The sequence below is a fragment of the Schistocerca serialis genome, chromosome 2 (genome assembly GCF_023864345.2).
Source record: "Schistocerca serialis cubense isolate TAMUIC-IGC-003099 chromosome 2, iqSchSeri2.2, whole genome shotgun sequence".
Taxonomy (NCBI): domain Eukaryota; kingdom Metazoa; phylum Arthropoda; class Insecta; order Orthoptera; family Acrididae; genus Schistocerca; species Schistocerca serialis.
In genome coordinates this window covers 1,045,947,937-1,045,975,606 of record NC_064639.1, presented here as the reverse complement: position 1 = coordinate 1,045,975,606, position 27,670 = coordinate 1,045,947,937, and the positions used below count along the sequence as shown (strand labels likewise).

General features: G+C 38.0%; 1 protein-coding gene across 8 annotated transcripts in view; it reads left to right on the top strand.

Annotated features, from left to right (window-relative positions):
* LOC126458475 (leukocyte elastase inhibitor-like) overlaps positions 1 to 27,670 on the top strand; it is a 200,202-nt gene that overhangs the window by 74,888 nt on the left and 97,644 nt on the right. For all 8 annotated transcript variants that reach the window (XM_050095563.1, XM_050095567.1, XM_050095569.1 and 5 more), the window contains exons 5-6: positions 5,048 to 5,262; positions 11,027 to 11,212. In XM_050095563.1, coding sequence (XP_049951520.1) covers positions 5,048 to 5,262; positions 11,027 to 11,212 — 401 coding nt within the window. The remainder of the gene's footprint in view (positions 1 to 5,047; positions 5,263 to 11,026; positions 11,213 to 27,670) is intronic.

The window sequence follows — 27,670 nt, the reverse complement described above, 5'->3', positions numbered from 1 at the left end:
TGTTCATGAGGGATGACCTAAACCACTCTAAAGCACAATCCCCAATTATGTATCTGTCCATTTTATACAGGAGCAAGTGATGGTTTACGCAATCAAATGGTTTCATGAGGTCACAGAATAATCCTGCTGCTTTTCTTGACTTGTTTAAGGTGGAACTGATTTTTTGCAGAAACTCATTAATGGCCTATATTGCAGCTGTTTCCTCTTCTTCTGTTAGTGGGGATGTTTTATCTGCTGGTTCTGTTCCAGATGGCACTGTTGAAACTGCTGTTGTTTCTATGGTTTGGGACACTTCACTGCACTTTGCGTGATTATGATTTGCACTTTGTGAAACTATTTGGGTTGACTGGGGTAAAGGAATGGCCACTGAGCTAGATGTGCCATGAGCATTCCTCAAGATTTCTACAATTTTTTTACAAATGAAAATTTTTCCCTTCCCATTAAGTTGCAAACCATGTCTGGTATAGAATGACTCTTTTATAATGTCTGTTAGGGGTACTTTTAAGCTGCTAATGCTGTCTTGTAGTAGACACATTAGAGCTTCAACTGAACTTGTGACCATTTTATTATTAAATGTATGGACAATCCTACTGATTTCCTCCCCAGTGGTGCGCAATAGCAGCATTGTGTAAGGTATATGTTGTATTTTTGGAAGCTTTTCTTGCAGTTTGCAACATTACAAAAGTAGTTGTATGCAAAGTCGTCCAAGTCATTTGGGTTATCTATTAAAATATATTCATTTCTCATTTGTATTTTCATCTGCTTTGACTTTGTGTTACCAGTTTCTTGTTTTACTATTTTCCAAATGGCTTTGCTTTTATTGTTAGAGATCTGTCTGGTCTTATGATTTTGCATTCTTTTTGCTTGCTGCAGCAGTTTTCTGTATGTCCTTGTGTACCTGAGAAAGAACTGCAAGAAGGCTGTGTCATTCTTATTTTCTTTAATAGAACTTAGACATTTGAGAGTTTCAGAGGATCTTCTGATACCTTTCATAGCCCAGCTCTTTCTACTAGATTCCTCAGCAGAGTGTACTATCTTAGGAAACACCTTCTCAAATTTCAGTTTGTATGTGGTTATGAATTTGTTAAATTTTTCATTTACACGTGTTCCTGGATATACTTCTGACCATATCTGGCTGGCCATCTGCTCAGTAAATTTGCACCTTTTTGATTTTGAAAACATCTTTTTGTTGCTAAGTACACTCCTGGAAATGGAAAAAAGAACACATTGACACCGGTGTGTCAGACCCACCATACTTGCTCCAGACACTGCGAGAGGGCTGTACAAGCAATGATCACACGCACGGCACAGCAGACACACCAGGAACCGCGGTGTTGGCCGTCGAATGGCGCTAGCTGCGCAGCATTTGTGCGTCGCCGCCGTCAGTGTCAGCCAGTTTGCCGTGGCATACGGAGCTCCATCGCAGTCTTTAACACTGGTAGCATGCCGCGACAGCGTGGACGTGAACCGTATGTGCAGTTGACGGACTTTGAGCGAGGGCGTATAGTGGGCATGCTGGAGGCCGGGTGGACGTACCGCCGAATTCCTCAACACGTGGGGCGTGAGGTCTCCACAGTACATCGATGTTGTCGCCAGTGGTCGGCGGAAGGTGCACGTGCCCGTCGACCTGGGACCGGACCGCAGCGACGCACGGATGCACGCCAAGACCGTAGGATCCTACGCAGTGCCGTAGGGGACCGCACCGCCACTTCCCAGCAAATTAGGGACACTGTTGCTCCTGGGGTATCGGCGAGGACCATTCGCAACCGTCTCCATGAAGCTGGGCTACGGTCCCGCACACCGTTAGGCCGTCTTCCGCTCACGCCCCAACATCGTGCAGCCCGCCTCCAGTGGTGTCGCGACAGGCGTGAATGGAGGGACGAATGGAGACGTGTTGTCTTCAGCGATGAGAGTCGCTTCTGCCTTGGTGCCAATGATGGTCGTATGCGTGTTTGGCGCCGTGCAGGTGAGCGCCACAATCAGGACTGCATACGACCGAGGCACACAGGGCCAACACCCGGCATCATGGTGTGGGGAGCGATCTCCTACACTGGCCGTACACCACTGGTGATCGTCGAGGGGACACTGAATAGTGCACGGTACATCCAAACCGTCATCGAACCCATCGTTCTACCATTCCTAGACCGGCAAGGGAACTTGCTGTTCCAACAGGACAATGCACGTCCGCATGTATCCCGTGCCACCCAACGTGCTGTAGAAGGTGTACGTCAACTACCCTGGCCAGCAAGATCTCCGTATCTGTCCCCCATTGAGCATGTTTGGGACTGGATGAAGCGTCGTCTCACGCGGTCTGCACGTCCAGCACGAATGCTGGTCCAACTGAGGCGCCAGGTGGAAATGGCATGGCAAGCCGTTCCACAGGACTACATCCAGCATCTCTACGATCGTCTCCAAGGGAGAATAGCAGCCTGCATTGCTGCGAAAGGTGGATATACACTGTACTAGTGCCGACATTGTGCATGCTCTGTTGCCTGTGTCTATGTGCCTGTGGTTCTGTCAGTGTGATCATGTGATGTATCTGACCCCAGGAATGTGTCAATAAAGTTTCCCCTTCCTGGGACAATGAATTCACGGTGTTCTTATTTCAATTTCCAGGAGTGTACTTTTCTGTGTTTGTTTGTAAATATTTTGCGTTCTGAATTTGACCAAAATATTGTGGTACTCCTGATAAGGTAGTAGTTATGAGTCACCTGTTTCGGTTTCCCGATGTAGTTTGCTCACTGCTCTCGATTTATCTTAACCCCGAGCCACCACTAGCCGTAAATTCCGCACTGCAATCTGTCAATCTGCAGAGCTCGATGAGGGCATTGCGATTGTTCCTGAGCTGATGAAACAGCCGAATCTGTAGTTGTTTCCTGATCTCTCCCATAACTACGGCCTCCCGGAAGCTTGCATTACAGGAGTATGCTACTACTCCCAGTAAAAAAAAGAACACTATAGATGATAATCTGTCAGAATATGATCAATAACTGAGAATCAGTGATGCGTGTTGTGATATACCACAATGTACAGGATATTCAGGAATCTGTTACTGACTTCATCCACTTTCATCATATTGATATATAAATCTCCGCAAACAGTAAAATGTCCTTTAGGTTTACGTATCTTGTCCAGCAAATGTATTAATTTAATGGAAAAGTTTTTGACACCACCATTAGGAGACCCTCATAGGCACAATATAAATAGTTTATAATAAGTGTATTCCATAGTAAATTTGTGTCAATATTTGAAAGTTACTCTCCTAAAAATTTATACAGAAAAGCCATGAGAGGAGAGAGAGAGAGAGAGAAACAAGTAAGCTGTGGATAACCAAAGGAATTAAAATCCCATGTAGAAGGAAGAGGGACATTTATATAAAATCCGTAATAAGTCAAGGTCTGACATTACTTGCATACTACAAAAAGTACTCTGTTTTAAGGAAAGTCACTGAAATGTCCTAAAGTATGCATGTCCTTACAGAAATAAATAATGCAGGTAATAAGATTAAAACTACATCACATATTGTCAAATGGAAGACAGGATAGCTAGTCAGCATGCAAGATATCCTAACAATTCAACTAAATGACAATGTGGTGACTGATACTTCAAAAGCTGTGAGTACTTTTGACAGTCACTTTCTAAATGTTTACTGTGCTGATGAAACTGGGCTCAATTGGAAAGCTTTGCCAAGAAAGTCTCTTGCTTCAAATCAAATGTTTACTGTGCTGCTGAAACTGGGCTCAATTGGAAAACTGTTCCAAGAAAATCTTTTGCTTCACATCAGGCATTAACAGCACCTGTTCCTAAAGTAAGCAGCAATCATATTACTGCTTTACCAAGTGCTAATACTACCGGTAGCCACCAATTATCTGTGCACATCATTGGTACAAGTAAGAAACCACACTGTTTCAAACATGTTAATATGTCTGTGATGGCTATTGTTTACACCTCACAAAAGAGCATCTGGATGAATTGTATGATTTTCATACAATGGTTTGTGGAAGTTTTTGTACCTCTATAAAACTCTTCAGTTAAAGATTGGCAAAAGGGAGAAAACATTACTGCCACTTGACAAGGTATCAACTCATCCATCGTGTGATATCTTAAACAAAAAGGATGAGATCATAAAAGTGATGTTTGTTACATCTAATGTAACCTCATTATTAGCACTCATGAATCAAGGCAGTCTTGAGACTTTCAAATGGTATTACAGAAAAGAACTGTTATGTGAGAATTGTTAAGTAAAGAGAAAGGGGTGGGGCAGGAGGGAGGAAGTCTGAAGTCATAAAAATAGTGATTTGGAAGATGTATCCTACATGATCAGAACACCATAGAACAGAACTTGGTAAAAGCTTGGAATAAAATTTTGGATATCACAGAAAGTTCTCTAAGTCTAATTGAAAATCATAAACAGAATGATATGCCCAAAAGCTAAATATGCTAAAAGAACTCAATTGTCGTGAATGTGATAAATTAGTAGTTCAAGAATGAATGACTGACAATGATGTGGACCAAGGTCACCAAACCATGCAGGACAGGTAAATTATAAACCTTATCACTGATAAATCTGATACCACCTGTATCTCATCAACTTGTGATCCAGAAAATGAAGATGTGTTAGATATTGCCTTGCCATGGTTTTAAATTCAAAATGAAAGCAAACAGTGTCAGATACCTGTGCTGTACAATGCAGAACTCAGCTGCTTGTAAGTGGGTAGACTTGCTCAGACAGACCAAAATTAAGAACATTTTTTAAGCATTAAATATATCATATGTATCACACATGGTTTTTTACTAGCCTCTGTGACCGTACTTGCCTTTGCAATAACAAAACTGATTCATGTTGTTATAAGTATATGAGGTTTTTATTTATAAATTGAGAAGTAAAAGTTTTCAATTCAATTATCTGAATAACTGTTTTCCGAACACCCATGCCCCCAGTTAGTTCGGATAATCGATGCTCTACTGTTTTTGTTTTATTGGAAGACATTAACATAATTCACTGTTAATGAAGCTTTTCTGTTTGGAACTGCATTTTTCCTCACAGGTGCTTTGGATGCCTTGACACGTTTAGTTCTTGTCAATGCTGTTTACTTCAAAGGAATATGGAGTTCACAGTTTAAGAAAGATGCAACATCGCCAATGCCATTTCACGTTACTGCCACAGAGGAAAAGACTGTTGACATGATGCATATCAAGAAAAAATTTATGTACACAGAAGCACAACAACTTGAGTCTCAAGTCCTGGAACTCCCCTACAAGGTATTAGAATTAAATTTGTAGATCTGTAACACCACATTTTCTCTGAAATACCTCCATTAAAATAAATTTAGGTTACTCCTTTGTATTCTGGCTTGCTAGTTAAATTTCATACTTCTGAAAGTAGGCAGAGTTAGATACAAGCTATCTGATTTTATTGTAATTTTGCACTGAAATTATTGTGCAAATAGATTTAAGATTTTAAAGAATACTGTCTTAACAATGTGAACTGAGATTAATGATAAACATCAACTTTAGTTCGTGAGTAGTATTAGGAATAAAGTTTGATCAGTAATCCATAAAAATGAAACAGACTGCAATACTAACCAGGGGTTAACCACTTAAAAAACCAAATGAAATGTAAGCTACTTTACATTGACAATGCAATGAAAGGAAACATTTTTAAATAAATTATTTTAATATTTTAATTTCAGTTTTTACTACTTAATAACCTTTACAAATAGCTCAGAATAATACAGTCTTCATACTTTTCTATATCATGTATTTGTTGTCCAACCCAAGATGCTGTTTCTACAAAAACTGTCACATTTATTTTTAACAAATTAGTAGTACCAGAGGGTTTTTTTCATGTGGGCCTAACAAAGCAAATTTTATGTATATGGTAAGAATGTTATTGCAGCAATGTTAAATTTTTCTTTTGGTGTTGAGTTGTTTTGTTTGTTCAGTGCTTTCAACAGAGGGGTTGAAAGTGCCCTTAGCAATTTTTAGGGGGATAATGTGACTAAAATATTTAAAATGCAGAAAATACTCATGTAAAGTATTAATTATAACCACTTTCTTTTTTTACATTCATACATACCATCACTTTCCCACAAAGAAAATTCAAAACTGTTACTATAGTTTTCATATTAAAATGATATGTGAAAATGATAATACAAAAATGGAACCAAGTACTAAAAACACATCAGCAAAATGAGACTGACTGATCTCTTATAAAATTAACAGATGTGCCAACAATCTAGAGAACATGTTGTAATGGGCTGTCAAATGAAAATGAAACAGATAAAAGAATGGAAGTAAACTGTTCGATACACTACCTCAAAAATAATCACTATAACTGTTACACATTTATTCCACTATGAGACAAGATGGTCAGTGCCTTCGTGGAAAAATGTTTGTGGTTGTCTACAAAACCATGATTTTACCGAGGCATGCACTTCTCTGTCTGAAGCAAACTGACCACCATAAATGTCTTTCTTCAGGACTCCAAAAATATGAAAATCACATGGGAAGATACAGAGACTTTATGGAGGATGTGTATGGGCTTCCCAGTGAAACTTCTGCAGTGGAGAGGAAACAACCTTGGCAACATGTGGGCCCTATCAATAATGTAAAAAATGATATTTTTATAAATATTTTTGTATTTGACTCATTCCAGTTTTCACATGTTGAATCACAATCTGTGGTCAACAGAACATGAAATAAATAAATTTTGGACAGTGGACAATTTTTATATAAGCATTCCTGAATTCCACAGACATTAATGACTGCAGGAAAGGCAAATAACCATCATACCATTTGACTCACCTATCTCTCCAGAGGAAATGTTAATGAAGGCACTGTAGAAAATCTCTTATGCTCTTGATGTAGCAAAACAATAATTTTAAAAATGATGATTATGCTGGCTCATCAAGGATGCCCTTGCAAAGATTGCAGGTTGGGGGTGGGGGAGGGTGGGGTGGGCCTGTAGGTATGGTATATTTTTAATATTTTTGAAGATGGATGGTGATTCATAAGTAGCCACAAAAATTTTTCAGCTTAACCGTGTTAAAGACTATTGTAACTCTGGCCTTTAAATCATATTCTTGAAAGAAAAAACACATGACTATACTCATAACATGTAGGTTTTCATGGCCAGCATGTTCATTAATTAAAACTTCCTGGCTAAGAGGCCATAGTCGAACAGTAGAAATTCTTCCTCCTGAGGTTTTATTGCCAACTGTGGGCAACATCTTCTGACCTTTTTGGTGGATCTAAAAATTGTTTCAATGGAAACTTGGCCAGAGCATTCACAATACAGTCCATAATATTGTGGATAAATTAAAGAAAAACTTTTCCAGCTGACGGTTATTGTTGTCATTGCATGTTTTTGCATGCTTCTCTTCTGGGATGTAGTGCTCAATCATCTCATAATCAGTGTATGCATTTTTCTTAAAATCCATTTGCAAATGATTTAGTTCCTCTTGCAAATAAACTGGCTCACACATTTTATTAGCCCTGTCCACCAATGTTTTAATGACATCTTTTTTTTGCCTGGGATGATGGTTTGAATCATTATGAAGGTAATGATGGTATATAACAATATTGTGAGAAGGAAAGTTGCTACTCACCATATAGCAGAGATGCTGAGCCGCAGATAGACACAAGAAAAAGACTTTCACAATTAAAGTTTCGGTCTTGGGCCTTCTCAACAATAAATACACACTCACACTCACACAAACACAACTCACACACATGACTGCAGTCTTAAGCAACTGAAACCACACAGTGTGGTTGTATCCTGTATGCCAAATATTAGCTCCAAAACCTAAAAACTAATAATGCATCGTTCATAGGCAGTGTTTGCTACCTCGTGTTCTCTTCCATTCCCTCTAGAATAGAAGATTCTACCTATGTGCAAGCAAATGGTAGAAAATTTTCTGCAAATGCTCATTCACATGTGTTCGCTTCCATTCACTCCATTGAAACCAGGCTTTAGGTGCTTAAAATTGATGTCTGTGAACTCCGGATAATTCTGCTATGCGGTACTGTATGAGTGATTTGCCAAGTTGTATGCTAGGCAGGCAGGGCTATACAAACTGCTTTTATAAAAAAATGTGTAACTTCAACAGTTTTTACAGAATACTTGCAGTGGCTCTTAGCAGCTACAATTTTGGCAGTGCATTTCTTTTATTGTCTTCTTCCTGTGAAAAAAATTGCAGGGTACGTTTTGACATGTCTTATTGGACCGTTCCCTTGTCAGTGTCTCCTTGAAGAAAGTTCATTGAACTGCTGTAAAGTGTTTTTCAGGAATTGCTCTAATAATGTACACTCGACATGTTTCAGCTAACTTTGATGCTTTTCATGTCTATTGTCTCCATCAAATCCCCACAGACTATTTCCAGTTCTCACAGAAAATATCTTCATTTCATAACTAAAATTTTAATAGTTCCATCTTCAGAGGTCATTTCTTTGAGTCCTGTACTAGTCATTATTTGGACTGGATGAAGAGTGTACACTCCACACACTGTAGACCACCTTGGTAGAAATGTCTGACATGTAGTGCACCCCTGACCCATTTACGGGGACTCTTATAACTCTCAACGGTAAGTACAGTAAACTCCCATTTATCCAAAATGATCAGGATGGTGGCTGGTACAGATAACAAAAATTTTGGATAAACTGAAGTCCCCCTGTTTTCTTTTATGAAACACCCTGAATTGCATCAATACCATGAAATTTGATCGTAAAATGTGCTTAGGTTACGTAGAATGTTATTGATATGGTTGTGAATAAGCCTGCATGTTTTTGACTGAAAAAATTGTGTTGACATATTTTATTACCTACTCTTTTGAATAAAAAATGAAGTACTGTACAAAATTATGAAACAAATCTAGAGATTACTCAAAGGAACAAAAAGTTTGTCTAGAGGAACTTTTTTTTTTTTAAAAAAAAAAAGCTTATGGACATTAGAATTGGTTTTTGGTAAAAAAAGTCTGTAATGGTTTTTTGTTTTGTGGACTGAGAAACTTTTGTTGTGGCAATATATCCCCAACGTTGGAAACAAATGATTTCAGGTTAAGTCACCTCCTCCTGCTGTCTGATGTACTCCAAGGCAGTTTGGATCACTTCATAACCAACTGTGTGAGGAATCTTTTTCTCTGCTTCATCATCAGAAACATATTCTTCTGACACTTTCTGATTGGTTGCAATTTGGACAATTTCTTCCTCAGTCAAATCAAAAAAGTTGTTTTTCATCCACTCTTCAACGTCTTTGAAGTTCGCATCTTCACAGCCCGGTAGCTTCTCCAATAAATTCACCAAAATTACATCATTTTCATCTGTTTCCGGCATGTCATCTTGAGTTTTGGCATTGCCTCGTTGTTCCCACCACTGGTGAGTTGCCTTATGATCTAAGAACTTTTTTTTTTTTTTTTTTTTTTCAAGACCTAACAAGAGAAATATAGGATACTAAGTTTTATTCAGTTTTTGAAGTTTTAGATTTGTTAACATTTAAAGCAAGTTCCCCATCTTTGTACCACTTTGAAATGTTATCAAGATCTGGCTGAATATTTTTGCAGCTTCTTTCAGACAGAACTTCATTATAGATAACATCATAATCTGTGACAAGTCTGAGATTACTATTAATGTTGTATGGAGCCCATAATCTACCACTGGCATATCACTCACTGTGAAAAAAGATGAGCTGTAATAGGACCTGTGCATATTTGCAGCAGAGAAGGCAGTATTAGTTAGAGAGGATTCATGACTCTTGGTGTTTTTCCCAACACAGACATGGAAAGCAGTGTCCAATCATTTTATAGCAGTCAGTGATTTCCAGCTGTTTGTGAACAACAACTAACCCATCCAATGCCTGAGAACAGCATTCACATTGGGGCTTCATTCTGACTGGTACAATGTTTATCCAGTAATTAAATAATTAACTTTAAATTACCTAGCTGATATCATTTTAATTTCAGGATCTGTTATGCTACAAGAATAGCAAGATCCCATTAAGAGCCAAGACTAAAACATCTAAGAAAGTGAACACTGTCTTGACAATTCATGGCAGATTACAACTGTGTACTGAATTGGGACTCAAACCTGGGATCTTTGCCTTTTGTGGACAAATGCTCTACTGACTGAGGGGCCCAAACACAACTCGCAACAAACTACAACCATTGAATGAAAGACAAAAAGCACCCAAATTGTTTTAATTAACAAATTTACAGACATAGTGACTCATTCAAAAATGCAATTACCAATGAACAGCAGTATACACACATACACATGCTATAAGATTGCAGCAGAGAACAGAAGAAGTAATGTTAATCCAGATTCCATGCAAAATGATATGACAGTGAAAAAATAAAATTGATCATTAAAAACTACTGAGAAGCATATAAAGAACTGTTAATAGCACATGTGGCTCAACGCACCTACAAAATTTTTGACCTTAATGAAAATACTACATCTTTTTTTTCTAACTCCACAACAAAGTAGCACACAGATAATAAAATTAGTTTTCAGTGTCATATAATTACAAAATAGTAATAGTAATCACAATAATAATGATGTCTGAAGAAATAGTATATGAGCCAAAAGAGGTTATCTAACAAAGGTAATGAAACACTGCACAGCATAGAATTTTTAATAAGCTTTACACTCAGTCATGACTTTTCATAATGAGCACGTCAGTTTTGCCAAGGCCAGTAAATTTCAGGTTTATCATAGATTGAGTCTGTCAAGGTGTATTTTTAACTTTTCAAAGATTTTCGTGCAACATGCATTTAGATGACTGAACTGTAATTGTTGACTGCTTCTGATAATGCATCAACATCATCATTTCTGGTACACTTAATCGGAGTTTTCAACAACTTATACTCTTGATACTTCAAAAACGCGATAAATACCTGCTTATCACATGCCAGATTATGTTCTTTAAGACTGTTAATGTAAGATAACATAATACTGATCTGAAGAAATAATCAGTTTTGCTATATTTCTACTTATTCTACAGCAAATATTATGACTGTTATTGTTCTAGGGAGATCAACTGAGCATGGTAATCATTCTTCCAAAGAAAATTGATGGCCTTAGAGAACTTGAAAGGAAACTGGTAGATGTGAACCTCCCTGACATCTTACAAAAACTGCGCAAAGTTGACGTGAATGTATATTTACCCAAATTTAAGCTGGAACACCAGGTAGATCTGAGTGACACTTTGAAAAAGGTGAGCCAATATCTAGTTTTCTTTCATATTTCTAAGGAGCTACAATAATTTCTGTGAATCCTACTCCTAGCTTTGGTATGAATGAGATACTAGGTGGTCAGCTAGCAATGGTATGATGCTTGTGGTGTGGGACAGCAGTGTAATGACTATGCACTAAAGGTTGTATCACTCCTATTGACATACCCTGAACATGACTGCTTCTCCACTATGAGTGTATCTCACTGTCATCCAGAGAGTTTCATACTGTCTGAAAGAAATATTTATCACTTTTGTGATAAACTATCTGTACAATATCTGCTTCGTTTTTCTTTAACGAATTTCAAAATGAGCAATTAGAATTATACATATTAGTAGTGCTGTTGATTTCATTGTTGTGTAAACCAGAGATAGTAGTTCATAGCTGCATAAAAGCAACTAATCATCTCTGATACACCAAACAGGTATTTTCAATTAAATTAAAATCATCATTTAAAATTCATGCTCACTAAAATCACTTTTTGGATGATTAATTACCATACTTTTCACTCATAGCAACTTGAAGTTCCTTGCCTTTCAGAAATTATCAAGTAAACTATTATAAATTTACTTTGTCATAATATTTCAACAGAAGAGGTCAATGAACTGCTTCTGTTGTGCATCATATTTGATTTCTAGTTTTTTGTATAGCAACTAATTGAGGTATCCCTCCAATATACAATTTTCAAAATATATTCATTCAGGTATTTTTCAGAATAATTTTCCTCACAGACACATTTCTATCCTCAAATAACTTCAAACAGGTTTACTGTATAGAGCAATGAACATTTCATTGTCACGTAATAAAACTTTAAGTTCTTCAGAATGTAAATGAATGCAGTTGTGGCTAAATTAGAGCTTGAGTGATACAAATCTCAAGAAGAACTGATACATCTTTTTTACACATAATACATCTTCAATTTTGTATAATAATTAACTACAGCATCTTGATATAGTTGGGTGAATGTCCTCACAGTGCACGACTGTCAGCTCAGCTGCAAACTGGTTCAGCATCTCCTCGGCAGCAAAACAATACCAGAAGATCCCTCCATTCCTATGAAGACTATATGTAATACATGAAACAAACATAAAACATACACATTATACAATGTTTACACAATAAACTTGATGTGATGGAATCATTGTTCATTTAATGAACAAGCAGAATAAAATACTCTACTGTGTATTGTGAGAGTGCTAAAATTCATAGTGAACCAGTTTCCCAGCTGACACACTACAAACTACACACAGGGAAAAATGGAGGGAGAGTTTCAAGTGTGTGTGCGCAAACAGCGCACACACACACACACACACACACACACACACACACACACAAAAAGAAAAAAAAACTTTTTTTTCTAATTGGAGCTGAAATAAGTTTTATAATCTTGAACTTAGAAATGTAAAGTCCAAACAGTGGAAACTGTAGGTTGGAATATCAACAATATTAGGAAAAGGATAGGTTGCTACTCACCATAAAGAAGACCTGTCAAGCACAGACAGGCACAATGAAATGTCTGTTACATATTATAAATTTTGGTCAAAGCCATCTTTAGCAAAGAAACTAAACACACATTAATACAAGCAAGGACTCTTCAAACACATATGACCACTACCACTGGCACCTTCGACTGGAATGCAGCTGTCATGTAATAGTAATCTGAAGTGGGGCTGGAAAGGGGGAGGAGGCATAGCAGGTTATGGGTGGGGGAGAGAAGAGTGCTGTCTGGGGGGATGTGCAGGGACTAGATCATGGTCTGACAAAACTGCCAGGCACAGTGTTGGGAGGTAGAGTGTGGGGAAAAATTGGGAGCAGGAAAGGTGAGGAGCAAGGAAGGGGAAAGGACAGGTGAGTATACTGGGAGAGAGCAACACACACTTATGGTGGGGGATGTGAAAAGGGACAAGGTGATAGGATAGAGGGGCCAGAAACTGTTGGGTGGAGGATGTGGGGACTGTCGGTTATCATCAGTTGAGGCTTTGTTAACTTCAGGACTGGAGAATGTGTTTTTAGGGTGACTTACATCTGCACTGTTCAGAAAAGCTGGTGGTGGAGGGAAAGATCCAGATGGACTAGGTTGTGAAGCAGGCACTGAAATCATGTATGTTATGTTTAGCTGCTTGATTATTTAGACAGTTCATCTTTATGCTCCATAATAATTAGCAGACTGTGACACCTAAATTCTTCAAACTCATACCCTTTTCAAATAATTAATGAGATTGCAGCTTTCACTGCAAAACAAACATGATTACTGATTTGACATGTATGAAGTTCAGAAGAATATTTGTACCTACTGAAATATTATGAGACAGAATTGATGACCGGTACTTGCTGAGGCTCATCTTCAGATAGACTCATTGTGAAGGCAAAATTTTTATCTGCACTTGGGAAACAAAAATAACTACAAATGCATGTTTTTGTTAACTACCTGTGATTGTTTCTATTGATGACATAAGGTCTTATCTCTTCTTGTAGGAGATGTGCCATTGCAGTTTTCTATTTGTGTTTCATGACAACCCCTTGCGGTGACTCCTTTCTTTGGGCTTTTGTACATTTTATAAACCATGTGACATTAATATTATATTTATTATTTACTTCATTCACCATTTACCACCTACAGCAGAATAGGTTTGGACATTGATGCATGATTAACAGAAATTTTTATAGTGAAGTTCTTTCAGAAATATTCTTAAGAACTGCTATCAATAATTTACAAACTTGCAGCATGCTGCAGGTGAAATATAGTTCTGCAACTTGTCTTGTAGTTGAAATAATTTGTTGTAGCTCTGTCATGAGCTGCACTGAGAAGTATTTTTTTATTTTATTTTATTTCTTGATGGTGTCTAGTTTTGGACACCTGTATCCGTTTTCAAACAATCTGTGTTGTAAGTGTAACAAATGCAGGCTATAACCTATGTATAAAAACTGCCCCTGCAGTGATCATCAAAGCAGTACTATGGCTGACTCTTGAACATTACATACACCATATAGGACAAACATCAGAGTTTTTTAATGTCCATCCTATGTGGTGTATTTACTGTTGTTGAGTTGGCCTTAGTGCTGCCTCAATCGTGACTGAAGGGGCAGGTTTTGTACTGTGAGCTAACATCCCAATGATGTTCGGCCTTACATGTTGTTCCTCATCATCGAAAAGTCTTGACTCAAACTTGTCTAGGGGTTGAACTGCACATGTCACATTACATATCCTAAATTAGACACTTGTGAACCTTTGGTTAAATTGTCTGACTGATGGCAAGTTTGCAAAATACAAAGTTAACATAACATATAATAACAGTAATAATAATATTGGGAACTAAATTAATTTATGGAAATGATGTAGGTCACACAGTTGCAATTTGGTTACAATAAGGTTTATTCAGGAAGCAAACTAATAGCAAAAGTGGTTGTATTTGGAGTTACTGTTACACTCAAGCACATATCCATTTGTCACAGGTCGATCATTCACAATACCATCACAAACTACAATTTATCTACACAAAAAGTTAGAGTTCACATCAGGTGCACATTGTTAGACTTCCTAGCTGCCTAAATACCAACTGTCCACTTTTGTGTCTCAAACCATATTGCACCCTTTGGTGTCTCCAGCTGAACTGTCCACTTTTGCGTCTGCATCAGAACTATTCACTTTGGTGTCTCCAGCCCCGAACTATCTGCTTTCGCGTCGGCGTCAGCACTGTTCCTCTGCCCATCCCCAGCAGCATTTTCTGCTTACCGAATATCCTCGCTCAACTTACTAGGACAGTTCCCTTTCCTGAAGCTGTCCATCTGATTGGTTACAGCTTACTGCACATTATTTTACATTTTAACATTTTTAAATCATCAAAGCTTGACCACTTTCACATTCAAAATAAAGTAACAATAACCATTACACAATAAACATTAAATTCTTTTACATAAAACCAATACAATTTCCTTCTTAACTTTGAATGTCATGGCCAGTAGCCTTGCACCAATGTGCTTTCTGATAAATAAATAAAGATCAAAAGTAACTATTAAGCATTAAACTTTACAGCAAATATTCTATTACCTAATGATTCAATAAGGTGTCATGTTGTCATCGTTCAATGTGTTTTGTGGGGAAGAAACTATGATTTGATGCTTAACTGAAAATACTGATAACTTAAATTTACTCTATCTTTTAAACAAATAAAGTTACAGAGTTGATATTTACAACATTTGTCATTTTAATGATGTGCTTCTATATGAAATGTCAACGTCTAAAGCGTTCAGATTTTAGCATTCAGGTCTTTGTTACAAAACTTGTGAATTTCACTTTAACAGTAAATTCTAAACTATTATAGATATTATCATTATTCAAGTTTTATTGGGATCACCATGAAAATTGATGAAGGATGGTAGATTAAAATCACTGTGGCTTCATTCCCTGCATTACTACAGAATTAAATAGTTTTCATAAATGTTTCCCTTAATGACCGATCTTAGGTCTGCCATACTTAACCCTGCCACGTCTCCTTGGCCACAAGTGGCTTCTATTGGGTTTCCCTATGACATAGCCTCTCATCTGTCTCACTTGCACACTACAGCACTTAGGCCTCAGTAGATAATAGACATCTGTGAGTTTCCTCATCTCGTGGTGAATCTGTGCCCTTTGTGGCACACAGTCCTCAACGACAGGGTTCATTTCACAATTCCTGAAGGCGGACTCTTTCAGCCATATACTTAAATGAGAGCGAAATGCTCATTAACTCACAGTACACAGGCATATTTGACACACTTAGCATAAGCATGGTTTGAAACTGGACATAAGTGTCCAAACCTAGCCACCATCAAGAAATAAAAAAAAAGGTACTTCTCAGTGCAACTTATGATGGTAGCTACAACAAATTGTTTAAGTGTCAATATTGTTTACTTCAAATAGTTAGTGCTATCTTGTAAAATTGGTGTTTAAATAATTGATCATAAATCTCAACTTTGAAAATATTATAGCACAAAGACCAAGCAGATATTTGTAAAAAGATTTTAAGTATGTTTTTTGTGTGAGTTTGCAGTCTTTGTGAATCTGTGTCTTGGTAGATCAGAGTATATTTGCCTCTAGGATTGTGAGGGTCTATATTCTCCCCAGTGTCAAACTTATTGTTTTTGACATAAAGAAATGTTCTGTAGATATGTAAATTAACAAAAGCCAATTACTTGAGCTTGATAAAGAGTGGAGGACAGTGAGTCTTTGTTTTAACTTTGCTCATTATTCTGATTACTTTTTTCTGAATTTTCAGAACTTTGGTGACATAGCAAGAAGATCCTAATATCAGAATGCCGTAGGAAATGTGTGACTAAAATGGGCCAAAATACACCCCCTTTAGATACTCAATAGTGACTGCAGCTGCCAGTTTCCACATAAGATAGCACACGTATGCTATTCTCTTGCAGACATGACTAATATTTCCTCCCAGTTTAATTCAGAATCAGCATGAAGGCTTAAAAAATTTTATTGCTTTACTTCACACAGCTAAAATTAACTCCACAATTAGTTGCATTGTTTTATCAGTATTACAAAGAAGTTCATTAGAAAAAAATTCATTGCTAGTTCTAATTCTTCCTGCATTGCCAAATGCAGTTTTATGGGGTCATGATGTCTATTGAGAAGTGTTGTGTCACCTGCATAGTACGCTATCGGATTTGCTGCTACATGATAAATAAATCACTAGTTGCAATGATGAAGAGAATAGGTTCTAGGACCAATCCCTGGGTCACTCCAGTCTGAACTCCCTTCAGTGAGGAACATATATTTGTATATTTTTAACTGAGACAAAGTGTCTCCTGTTGCTTGAACATAACTTTATTACTGCTAAAGATGGGTGATGTATGCCACAAAATTCCAATTTTTTTGAGTAGGGTGTTAAACAGTAGACAGTCAAAGGCTTTACTGAGATCACAAAGTACTAGTGATTCTAGATCCTTATTTTCAAATGCATCTAATGCCTGGGTAACAACTTCAGTGACAGAAGTAGTGGTATTGAATTCTAAATTGAGGAGATTGTGTTTTTTGAAATAATTATTTAGCTGGTTGCACATCAGAGACACAAACTTTAGAGAAAACTGTGACAGTAGAAATTGGGCATTAGTTTTGGGGCAGATACTTATTTACCTTTTTATTGACTGGCATCACATCAGCAGTTTTGAGTGCATTGGAGAGATTTCCAGATTCTATACACATACAAAAAATCAAAGAAAGCCTGTGATGTATAAGATTTTTTTTTTTAACGTAATTTGACAAGCATCGACAGTCTATATGTCTGGAGTTAGAGAACATTGACAGAGCTTTTACAATATCCTTGGAGGTGACAATATTCCAATCAAAGGCATGCTTCATTTGTGGCTCGGCACCAGCATAATCTAATTCATATGTGCCATTTTGCTTTTCAGCTAACCCACTGAGGTTAGGAAGTAATTATTTTCTTCTGTGCACAGCACTGCGTCTTTTGCACAAGCTTCAGAATTTTCTTAAATGACAACATCCCACACTGCTTTGTATTTGTTGAGAGCACCTTCTGTGTAATGTTCAATAACAATGTTTTTGTCTTTTTGAGTTTTTTCCCAGGTCAGGCTCCAGTTTAGAACAACTTTTATATATACTGTACAGTGTGAGTATGTATTTCCTAATGAAAGTCAGCTCATGTGTAAACCATTTTAACTGTGTCATTTTCTGTTTATGCTTAGAGCTTCTTTTGATTAATGGTGAATAAGCATACAATAGGTCAGTGAGTTTTTTCAAGAAATTATCAAACACTGCTTCCTCAACACTCTTCCTAGATTTTTTATTGTATACAAAGTCCTAGCTAACATCAGTTAATCTGTCAACAAATAAATTAATATATTCATCTTTCTGCTCTCTTATCTATATAACATTAGCCTTGCTGCTGGATGATGTGTCTAACTTAGACAACTATTCACAGCAGGAAGTTAAAATTACTAGTTTGTAATCTGCTAGACCTTCACTAGTATGTCTGACATCATGAATATCTCTAGAAAAATTAACTATAATATTATATAAGCAAGCATTATTCCTTATGGATCTGTAATTTGTTCAATGTAAATTTAGTACTCTTAAGATATTAAAAAATCATTCTTGTGACATAGTCATCACAGTTAGCCATTTCAATGTTGAAATCACCACAGATAGTGCCTTTTGTGTTAGATTTTAATATCTTTTTAAGCTAATAATTATGGTATTCTCTTCATTCAGTCTTATACTTGTAATTTGTCCATCCAGTAAGAGCAAACATTCATCTTAACCCATTAGCGCTGGAATTAATTTTTTCATGATTTTTTTTTTAAAAATTGCGTTAATATGGTTGTAAAAGGCATAAATTACACAACAGAGTTGTTTCGACGAAAGTCATTACCGCCATTAGCGAGATATTTGATGTTGCCATATGGCAACGCTAGGCGCTTTCACTACCTAAGTTTATATGGATTACAACTTCAACTAAAATAAGTAGGTTATTGAAATTTATTATTACATATACAAGTTCGTGCAAATTTATTATTCTGTCTTCATCATACAATTGATACTTTATAACACAGTACAATTAATAATCAAAAATCAAACCTTGAACTCAGCATTATTTTACATGAAATGGAATAAAACAGTCAATACACAATCCCACATGACACTTTGAACACATAGTTTTCACAGTAGATTTACAGTCCTTGTGCGTACACCTTTTCTTCTTCTTTCCTTCTGTGTGCTGGATGAGGTGGTCAGTCTTATCAAACCTAACTGAATCTGATATGCGGCTGTCGGAACATGCCCTTGATGCAATGGTCTTCCGGCTCCTTTTGGTAAAGCTTGGTGTCTTTGCAAGTACACTGTTGCTACTTCTCTCTTGAAATCAAGCTGAGAAAGAGTTTGGTTTCTTGCTTTATTATACAAAATCCAACTGTTTTGTATGGCGACATCTAACATCCATGTAAAGAGAAACCAGTACCATTTCTTGATTCTTATTGCAATATGAGAGCATGCTAGACTCTGATCCATCAGGTCAGTACCTCCCGTATAAGTATTATATTTGGTTACCAGTCTTGGTCTGGGAATCATTATATTTCGCTTTTTCAGTTGCGAGAATCTCTTGACTTGGGCAGCTACTTGTGCACCACATAAAGAAGAGATCATTGTGACAACAGAGTTATCCAGCCACCGCACATACAATAAGCCATCTTTCTTCTCTATTCGGATCTGGGGGCTCAACAAACACATCACCTTCAAAATCGTTATTATAAAGAATCCCCAGCACCTCAGCAAGCGAGAAACCTCTTCTAAAACAAAAAAGAGAAAATTCGTCATTTTACTGAGTACAAGTGCCTAGCATTGTCATATGGCAACACCGACATTCAAACGGCCTAAATGAATGTAATTTATTTCACAGCAAGCAGTAACCTCCAAAGAATACATATTTGAGTATTTAAAGCACAACTATACTAAAAAACTGAATTATATATCGTAAGTTACTGTGTAAAACATATTTACTCGAACTTATACTCCATTTTTCTTCATCATTCAGCAAACAATGACTTCCAACACTGCTTATGCTGCAGAATTTAAATGTATTGTTAAAACTATTGCATTGTAGTGATCTTTACAGTCTTGTGGAATGGAATCCAGTGCTACCATCACTCTGACTTCGTTGATGTCGTGGAATCAATGATTTTAAAAAAGTGTTACAAACGTTGCCATATGGCAACACACGGCACTAATGGGTTAAAAAGCATTAAAGCATTAATGAATATTAGAGTATCTCCATTCTTTCTTTCACTTCTTGCACATATTGTCTCCAACAGATTAAACTTGAGGAATAACATTATACCTGATTTTCTGACAGCAAATGTTCTGACATACATACAACACCAACATTTTCAGTATTGCAAAATTTTATAATTCCAATATTTTGTTCCTAATGCAGTGAATGTTCATGTATCTGTAAATACTCCTTTTGAGTGTTGATTTTAGCATCTAGCCCATATGCATGAGGTTTATTACCTGTCAAATCACTGACTTTTATCCTAAAAAATGACATACACTACAGTTATTATTCAAACCACTACTGTCATAGACAGTTTATTCTGTTTGATTCTTTCTTTAATTTTTTCAGTGACACTTTGACACACAAATGATTCCTCTTCATAGGTTTTGCTTATAACTACTACTGCACAGTTTGTATATTCAGAACACAGGTTTTTTATTTTTCTGTGTACACTTGAACTTTATTTATTTACACTGGCACTATAAATCAGATTATGCCTATGTGGCTCTGTAGCAACTACTGTATTTCTTCATTTATTCTTTTCTAGAAAATTCTGTAGAGGTTTTACACAAATATCTGCTTCGGATTTTGCGACATCATTCAAGCCCATTATGCATGTGATTCAGTCTTTTTCTTGCAATATTTTTGTTTGAATGTCAGTATCTACAATACGTTTAGTTCCTGCTCCATGTTTGTGCTAGTCACTGGTATGTCCCAATTTATTGTTCAGACCATGCTAGATATTTTTCTACCAGGACTTTCTGTTAGATGAAGCACACTACTCTTTTCACTTGATGATATCCACTGTTACTATCTTTTTCCCCTTCCAAACTGCCCCTTCATTTTCATGAAATCACAAAATGTGAAGAGAGATTTTAAATTTTACAGCCTAAGCCAAGAGGAAAGTGTGAAAACAATACACAACTTGTAGCTCGTGTTGCAGAGTATATGGCAAGGCATGGAGAATCATGAGGTGGTCTGTGGATTAGTATGTTCTGCAGAAATGATTATGATTAGCATTTTAGCATTTACAGTGTTGGCCCGTAGGTTCTAGGTCAACATCGATATCATGCTCCAACACCTTCTATTAGTAAAATGTGCTTATGGCTCTCATTGTCACTATAAAGTGAAGGTAATCAATCAGTGTGATTGAGCAGACATGCAGGATGCCTCAGAGATGTGTGTGTGAACTGTACCATCAAATCGGTGAGCTTGAAAGAAGGCACTTTATTGGTATGAGAGAATGTGATGCATCCATCCGGGGAATTGCCGTTCGTGTGGTACAAAGTGCTTTGGCTGTGCAATGGGTGTGTGGTGGTTGCACCACCCAGAGCGCTCATCCCTCCACCCCTGAGAAGACCAACACCTCATCTGAATGACATTGCAGGACAGATCTGCATCCTCCTCAGCTCTGGAGAAACAGTGGAACATGTCATACACTGTCAGGCAAGACAGTTTGTGGCCATTTATTAGGGCATGTGTTATGTGCACATCATCCAGTTCTCCACCTACCTTTGAAGAATGTGCGAAACACCTAGATGCCAATGGTGTATGGAATAATGTCATTGGGGACAGGAATGGCATCAGATGGTGTTTTCAGGTGAATTTGGGTTCTGTTTGTTTGAAAATGATGGCCGCATTTTGGTTTGCCACAGGCAGGGGGAGCGGCATCATAGTGACTTCATTCACACAAGACATACAGTGCCAAGCCAAGGCCTTATGGTGTGAGGTGCTATTGGGTACAACCACAAATAACAGCTGGTGTGTCCAGTGCAATGTGACCAGTGTGATCAATGTCAATGACATCCTGCAGTCGGTAGCTATACCCTTTCTGCACAACCACCATGATACCATTTTCCAGTAAGACAAGTCACAACCACATGTTGCTGCAAGAACATGTATCTTCTTGGTGTCACTGGATGTCAGCCTTTTGCCCTGGCCCAATAGATCACGAGACTTGCCACCAGTCAAAATTGTGTGGGATGTAGTGAAACAACTGGTGCAGTGCTGCAACCCAATGCCAACCACCATAGATGGACTTTGGAAACAGGTGAATGCAACATGGATGGCTATACCATAGGACCCATTCATACCTTATACATGTCAATGCCATCACACATGGCACAAGTTATCAGGGTCATGGTGGACCCTTAGCATATTAAGCAACAGGACACATGCTGATCGAAGATGACTGGAATGCTAATCATTTCCGCAGAGCATACTAATGTACATGTCCTGTGAATATAAACATCCTATCTCTAGTTGTTTGAGGTGTTCTGCTTTTTTTCTGAACACGAGTGCATGCATTTTTTGTTATTATCCTTTTTTTGCTGGAATTAGTTTTAAAGAACACATACAAAGAATGACAGTATAATATACAAATACTGTGTTATCAAACAATCAGACACTCGGACATGAGTCAATATTTAACAATAATATGGAAAGCAAAAAAAATGGTTCAAATGGCTCTGAGCACTATGGGACTTAACAGCTATGGTCATTAGTCCCCTAGAACTTAGAACTACTTAAACCTAACTAACCTAAAGACATCACACAACACCCAGTCATCATGAGGCATATGGAAAGCAAAGAATGCTACTCACTACATGGATGAGGGGTTGAGTCACAGAAAGGCACACTGAAAAAAGATACTAAAACGATTAAACTTTCAGACAAACTCCTTCTACTGAAATACAAAACACATAAACACACATGGCCACTGTCTCTGGGTGCTGAGGCTTAGCTACTACTGTGGCTGACATGGACAGCAATCTGCTGTGATGAGGGTAAGGAGGGAGGCATGTGGTGAGAAGGGGGCGGGTTAGCAGTGTAGGGATCAGGAGCATGCAGGTGTGTGGTGGAACTGCTAGGTGCAGGCTGTGCCTGGAGGGGGGGGGGGACATGTGGAGCAGGTGCAGGAGATGAGAGAAGTAGAGAAGGGGAGAAAACTTATAGGGACATAGGTGGGATAGAAGGTTGGAGTGGAAGTAGGGAAAGAGATAGGTACGTGGAGGACAGGGGCTAGCAAAGGTTGAAGCTGGGGTTGAGGATTGGGGTATGAAGGATATGTTGTCAGGGGAGTTCCCACCTGCGCAATTCAGAAAATATTAAGGTGGTAGGAAGAATCCAAATGGTGCAGGCACTGAAGCAGTCATTAAAATGAGGCATATTGTGTTGGTGGCATGTTCAGCAACTGGGTGGTCCAGCTGCCTCACAGATACAGCTTTTTGATGGCCATTCATGTGGACAAACAGTTTGTTAGTTGTTATGTCCATGTAAAAAGTGGCATAGAGGTTGCAGCTTAGATTGTAGGTCATATGGGTCCTTTGATGAGGCAGGAGAAGGTTTCTTCCGAACAGTCAGCTACACAGCTCATAAAGACACAAGCGTGTTCATTGGTGATATGTCAGGAGGGTAGCAAGTTACATGTCAATGTTTCTGTCCACTTTTATAGTCTACTTCTTCAGTTAGTCATGCTAGGATGGGTAGGATGTGTGCATACTGTGTACAGATGCAGGAGGAGCTGGCCGCACTTTGTGAACAGCTGAATGCACTATTGCCTAACATCAGCAGCATTGGGGTGTAGTGATGGCAGAGAATCTGGCAAATTGTATGGGAGATCTCAGGTGTCACTTGTTTTGCCCACAAACTTCACTGCCGAGCCACTTCCTAGTGAACACAACACAGTGTATCTGCCCTCACAGCAGGGTGAGTGTCGGGTGGTAATGCATTTGTGTTGCTTGAGATGGAGGGCTGATGTGGAGGCTGTCTGTCTGTATGGCCTCGCCTATTCACTCTGAAAGGGAGCAGGTGGCCATTCTTTCAACAGAGTCTGAGCAGGTGTACGTGGTTGGGAGGTTTGCTAGTTGTAGGAAGCTCCAACCTCTTACGAAGATACCATTTAGTGCTGGAAAGAAAACCAATGTGCACTTATCATTTCTACTGGAGGGCCTCACCTGGGATAATGGATGTGGCTATCAAGCACGCAGGGTGCAATCGTCTGCAAGTTGTGGCACATATTGACATCAACAATGCCTGTCACATGGATTCTGAGGCCTTTCCAGTTCATAAAGGCATCTGGCAGAGGTGGCAAAGGCTGTTGTCCTCACGCATAAGGTGGAAGCAGGGCTCGAAGTTTGCAACATTGCTCCCAGGGTGGATCGGAGTCCTTTGGTTTAAAGCTGAGTGCAGGATTTCAACCAAAGGCTTTGTCAATTCTGTGAGAGTCTTGGCTGCAGATTTCTAGATATGCATTATTGGGTGGAGAATTGTAGGACTCCCCTTGATAGGTCAGGTGTGCACTACACAAAGGAAACATGAACCTGGGTTGCAGAGTACTTGTGGAGTGCACATAGAGGTTTTGTAGGCCAGATAGTAGTTTGAGGTACTCGAATGAACACTCATCATTCAGTATGCAGATAGAAAAATCAGACCACGTCCTGAGTAAAGACACATCAACTGTCAAAATTTTATCAGTAAATTGCAAAAGTATTCTTAACAAAGATCCTGAATTTGGTACCCTCCAGGAAAGTTCTCATGTTCAAATTATTCTTTGGACTAAGAGTTGGGGGAAATCTGAAGTAGAAAGCTGTGAGATATTAGTAAATCTTGTAATATATATCTGAATGTCAAATTAGATGTCATGGGAGGGTCACTGTTCACTGAAGTTGACCGGAATATTGTCTCTATTGACATTAAATTGAGTGTGGCAGCAAAGTTATCTGGTCACGTATAACAGGTCTAGGTGAAAACAAATAATTGTTGAATGTTTTTACTGGCCACCTGATTCTGCTGTGACTGTTTTTACTGGCCACTTGATTCTGCTGTGACAGTTCTTAGTCATTCAAAGAAAGTCTTCAGTCTGCTGCGCATAAATACACAGATCGTAAATGCCCAGATCTTGCAATACTATGAGGTCATGCTGAAAAGTAATGCTTCTGAATTTTTTATGTGACAGATGTTAATGCTTTATCAGCAAAATAAATGTTTTTAGCATTCTATGACTTTATTCTCCATGTCTACATATTTATTTCTCTGCATAGTCACTCAGGCTGTAGAATGTTTTACTTTATTGATGGAGCCACAACCACACCTCTGCTTGCATTGCTTCATAACATAAGTGAAGTCCTTGAAGGTGTTCTTCAAATTTGGAAACTGATGTAAATCAGATGGGACCAATTTGGGGGTGTATGAAGGATGATTGATGACAGAGCACCCAATATGTTGGATTGTTGTAGATGCTGCACTCTTGTGTGATTTAGCATTGTCATGCTGAAGAAGAGGATGGTCCATGTGGACAAACTACTCAAATTTGAAACTTGATTACAGCACACACCATTTATATTACACATTGCCATGTTACATGCTACAATTCGGAGTGCTGTAGAGGTAGAGGGCTGCTAATATGTAGATATGAAGAATAAAGATGTAGAATATTAATAATATTTGTTTTATTCAAAAAGCTTTAAGAGTTTTCACATAAAAAACTCTGAGGCATTACTTTTTAGCACAGCCTCATAGTTAGAAGTGGCTTTAACCTACTGAGAATAGACTCAGGTGTCTATTAAAACATTGCAGGGGTACAGACTGTGTCTTGCAAAGTACTTTTGAACATACTTTCTGAAAACTATCTCGAGTAGCTAGTTTGGCAGCCCACACACAATGAAAATATCTTAGACTATGTTGCTACAAACAGGCCACACCTTATCGATGGCACTAGTATAGAGACAGGGATTAGTGGTCAAGATGTCATCATATTAACTATATGTAAGAATTTTAATGAAACAGTTGAGAAGGCTGGGAGAGTGTTTCTGGTAGAAACAATGGATAAGCAGTTGTTAGCATGTCTCTTAGGCAATGAATTGACATCATTTAGTTTCAGATGCATACAGATGAATTATGGACAAAGTTTAAAAAAAAATTTAAATCATGCTCTGGTGAAGTATGTGCCTAGTAATTGGATTAAGTATGGAAAGGACCCATGATGGTTTCCCCAAAAAAGTTCAGGAAATACTGAAGAAACAAAGGCTGCTGCAGTCTGTTAGAAAATGAATGTTCAAATGATGACAGACAAAGGTTAGTAGAGATTCGTGCTTCCATGAAAAGATGTATCTGTGAAGCATACAACTACCACTGTCATACCTTTGCAAAAGACCTGACTGAGAACCCAAGAAAATTCTGGTCCTATGTGAAATCATGAAGTAGATTTAAGGCTTCCATCCAGTCACTTGTTGACCAGTCTGGTGCAGCAGTTGAAGAAAGCAAAACAAAAGCCAAAGTTTAAGAAATCATACATCCAGGAGAGAGACTCTTCTCAGTGTTCATTCTTTCTGTTCTTTCCTGTTTTTATGCATGTAAGAGAATCATACAACATACCATCATTTTATTATCACAAAGAGACCCATATGGATGACATACGGTAGTAATATTCATGCCTGACAGAGAGAAATAATTGAAACAGTTGAAAACATATGTGTCACCAAGTCCGGATGGAACCCCAGTTCGGCTTTACAAAGAGTACTCAACAGCACTGTCCCCTTACTTAGCCTGTATTTATCATGAATCTCTCTTGCAATGCAAAATTACAAGCAATTGGAAAAAAGCACATGTGACTCCTGTATATAAGAATGGTAAAAGCTCAGATCTGCTAAATTACAGACCAATATCCTTAACATAAGTTTGCTGCAGAATTCTTGAACAGATTCTGAGTCTGAATATCATAAATTCATTCTGTCCTCAACTTCAAGTGTTCATCAGAGACCAGGTTATTGTCATGAGTGCCCTAGGGAAGTGTGATAGGACTGCTATTATTTGATGTATACATAAATGATCTGACAGGCAGGGTGGGCAGTAATTTATGGTTGTTTGTTGATGATGCTGTGGTGTATGGGAAGGTGTCAAAGTTGGGTGACTGTAGGAGGATACAAGATGACTCAGACACAGTTTATAGTTGATGTGACAAATGGCAGCTAGCTCTAAATGTAGAAAAATGTGAGTTACGTGGGTGAGTATGAAAAACAACAGCATTAGTAGTACAGCTTGACACAGTCACATTGTTTAAATATCTGGGTACAACATAACAGTGATATGAAGTGGTGAAAGCACAAGAGTATTGTTGTAGGGAAGGCAAATGGTTGACTGCTGTTTTTTGGGAGAATTTTGGGAATGTATGGTTCGTCTTTAAAGGAGACCACATATAGGATACCAATGTGACCTATTCTTGGGTACTGCTCAAGTGTTTTGCAATCCCCACTGAGTCAGACTAAAGGAAGACATTGAAACAATTCAGAGTTGGGCTGCTAAATCAGTTACCAGTGAGTTCGAACAACACAGAAGTATTATGGTGATGCTTCAGGAAATCAAATGGGAATCTGGAGGAAAGACAACATTCTTTTTTAGGACCTCTATTGAAAAAAATTAGAGAACCAGCACTTGAAACTGACTGTAGAATGATTCTACTGCCACTAACATACATTTTGCATATGGACCATGAAGGTAAAATATGAGAAATTAGGCATGTCTGGTGGCATATAGACAGTCATTTTTCCCCTCACTCTTGCTGTGAGTGGAACAGAAAAGGAAATGACTTGTAGCAGGACAAGGTACCCTCTGCCATGCACCATACAATAGCTTGCATAATATTTATGTAAATGAACACAT